The sequence below is a fragment of the Mandrillus leucophaeus genome, unplaced genomic scaffold (assembly GCF_000951045.1).
Source record: "Mandrillus leucophaeus isolate KB7577 unplaced genomic scaffold, Mleu.le_1.0 Scaffold8, whole genome shotgun sequence".
Lineage (NCBI taxonomy): Eukaryota > Metazoa > Chordata > Mammalia > Primates > Cercopithecidae > Mandrillus > Mandrillus leucophaeus.
This window is the reverse complement of record NW_012108696.1, coordinates 1,017,286-1,020,134: the sequence shown is the minus strand read 5'-3', so window position 1 is coordinate 1,020,134 and position 2,849 is coordinate 1,017,286. Positions and strand designations below refer to the sequence as shown.

The window sequence follows — 2,849 nt, the reverse complement described above, 5'->3', positions numbered from 1 at the left end:
AAAAAAAAAAAAAAAAAAAAAAAAAAATTAGCTGGGCATGGGTGATGGTGCGTGCTTGTGGTCCCAGCTACTCGGGAGGCTGAGGTGAGAGGATCCCTTTAGCTCAGGAATTGGAGGCTGCTATGAACTATAATTGCACCACTGCACTCCAGCCTGGGCAGCAGGGCAAGACCCTATCTCTAAAATTGAACAAGTAAAATACATAAATTAGGTAAGTTAGGGCAAGTTCAAAAAAACACGCAACTACTATGTGCCAAGACTTGGGCTGAGTACGTTGAGTGCTCGCCACTGCCCTGTGCCACCAAGTCTGATACCATCCACCCTGTGGCCTAGCTGAGGAAACAGGTGCAGAGAGAGGTTAAAATGTTGGCTGGAGGCCAGGTGCGGTGGCTCACGCCTGTAATCCCAACACTCTGAGAGGCCCAGGTGGATCACCTGAGGTCAGGAATTGGAGACCAGCCTGGCCAACATGGTGAAACCCTGTCTCTATTAAGAATACCTTAAGAAAAAAAAAAAATAGCTGGGCATGGTGGTGCTCGCCTGTAATCCCAGCTACCTGGGAGTCTGAGGCAGGAGAATTGCTTGAACACAGGAGGCCGAGGCTGGTGTGAGCCGAGATCATGCCACTGCACTCCAGCCTGGGCGACAGAGCGAAACTCTAACTCAAAACAAAAAAAATTAGGCCGGGTGCAGTGGTTCACGCCTGTAATTCCAGCACTTTGGGGGGCTGAGGCGGGCGGATCACCTGAGGTTGGGAGTTTGAGACCAACCTGACCAACAAGGAGAAACCCTGTCTCTACTAAAAATACAAAATTAGCCAGGCATGGTGGTGCGTGCCTGTAATCCCAGCTACTCAGGAGGCCGAGGCATGAGAATCGCTGGAACCCGGGAGGCGGAGGTTGCGGTGAGCTGAGTTGGCGCCATCGCACTCCAGCCTGGGCAACAAAAGCGAAACTCCGTCTCAAAAAAAAAGAAAAAAAAAAATGGCTGCAAGTTGCTCAGTGCCACGTGGCTCTTAGCTACCCGAGGTCTGAGTCCCGGAAACCGATCTGACCAGGGAAGCGGTTTGTTGGCGTCCTGGTAGAAAACAGGCTCCCCAGTGTGTGTCTACTCTGTGCCAGCGTCCCTGCCAGAGACCTTTCCCAGGACTGCCCCCCATGCCCCACGCACCTGGGCCCCCTGATGAGCCAAGATTCTCCCACGATCCCTTGGGCTCTGAGGTTCATCTGCCTGCACAGGCTCCGAGGACCGGGCCAGGGCTGGAGCCGGGGGCTCATCATCCATATCTGTGTAGGGCCCCCCCTCGCCGTCCGTGTAGCCCTCGCCGTCTGTGTACGCGCCGCCCTCGCCGTCTGTCTCGTAGTCGCTGTTAACACGGCTGTCGCAGCTGAGGTCAGCGGAGCTGTCGGCCAGGCCGCGGTGGGGGAGGTCTAGGTTGTCCTCCAAGGAGCCTTCCAGCTGTGGGGTGGGTGTGGATGCTGCGGCTAGCCCCGGCCAGGACCCCAGCCGCCACCCACGACACCCCCCACCTTCAAACTCCAGTCCCAAATCGAGACGATCCTGGAGCCTCTAGCCTCAGTGGAGGCTTCACTGTTGACTCCAGGATTAATTGTATTCATTGACCCTTCACCTGAGAGGCTCAGCCCCCAAATCCAAGCTGAGTCCTAAAGCTTGACTCCAGCACCAAGAGAAGACTCGGCTCTCTCTCAAAACAGCTCCTCCAGGCCGGGCGCAGTGATTCAGGCCTGTCATCCCAGCACTTTGGGAGGCTGAGGCGGGTGGATCACCTGAGGTCAGGAGTTCGAGACCAGCCTGGCCAACATGGTGAAACCTTGTCTCTGCTAAAAATACAAAAATTAGCTGGGCGTGGTGGCGCTCGTCTGTAGTCCCAGCTACTCGGGAGGCTGAGGCTGGAGAATCACTTGGACCCAGGAGGCAGAGGTTGCAGCAAGCTGAGACCACACCACTGCACTCCAGCCTGGGTGACATAGTGAGACTCCATCTCAAATCAAACAACCACAAAAAACAGCTCCTCCAATCTCATCTCATCCAAGTTCCACTCCAACACCCTTGTCTCAGGTCCCATCTTGACTCTGGCCAGAATCCTGACCCCTGAGCAAAACCTAACTCCCGACAGAGGCCCCAAACCCCAGCTGGGCCTGCACAGGGTCTGTGGGGCCCCCCTGTCCCCGACCCACCCTCACCACGGCAGTACCTGATCTTCCGCTGTCCAGATGGGCCGCGTCTGCTGCTCTCGAATGACGGCCTTGAGCTCCTGGTACCAGGTGTCACTCGTGCCGTTCAGAGGGATGGTGGCTGTAGGAGGAGACATTAGTATGCGCGGGAGACTCAGGCTGGGGCCCACCCGCCTACCCTGGGACACCCAGCCCCACACCTGTGAAGAGGTGGCTGCTGTGTTTGCGCAGCTTCTGGGCTTGTGCGTAGAGGCGGCGGGTGCTGCGGCGGGAGGCAGGCGCCAGCCACTGGCGCAGCGCCTTGAGGGCTGGCCGGCTCTCGGGCATGAAGAAGACCACGATGGGGTAGTACTGCACATAGTTGAGGCGCTCGATGGCGGAGGGGGTCACATCCAGGAGCGCGTGCTTGTCCTGGGCCAGGCCCGCGGAGGTTGGGGAGAGGGGGATTGCAGCAGGGTAAACAGAGAAAGATGGAAAGGTGAGGAGTCTGAGGTCAGAGTGGACCCCAGCCTCTCACATCCACAGGCTGGCATGTTGGGGATGAGGGTAATAATAGCTCAGGGCACAGCATCTTGGCAGACAGAGAGAAAGATGGAAAGATGAAGAGTCTGAGGTCAGAGTGGACCCCAGCCTCACATCCACAGGCTAGCATGG

General features: G+C 57.1%; 1 protein-coding gene across 1 annotated transcript in view; it reads right to left on the bottom strand.

Moving 5' to 3' along the window:
• The window catches only part of TJP3 (tight junction protein 3), a 40,460-nt gene that overhangs the window by 1,608 nt on the left and 36,003 nt on the right, over positions 1–2,849 (bottom strand). The window contains exons 16-18 of the mRNA XM_011967340.1: positions 2,396–2,707; positions 2,216–2,316; positions 1,171–1,458 (exon numbers count right to left, since the gene is read on the bottom strand). Of these exons, the coding sequence (XP_011822730.1) occupies positions 1,171–1,458; positions 2,216–2,316; positions 2,396–2,707 (701 nt within the window). The remainder of the gene's footprint in view (positions 1–1,170; positions 1,459–2,215; positions 2,317–2,395; positions 2,708–2,849) is intronic.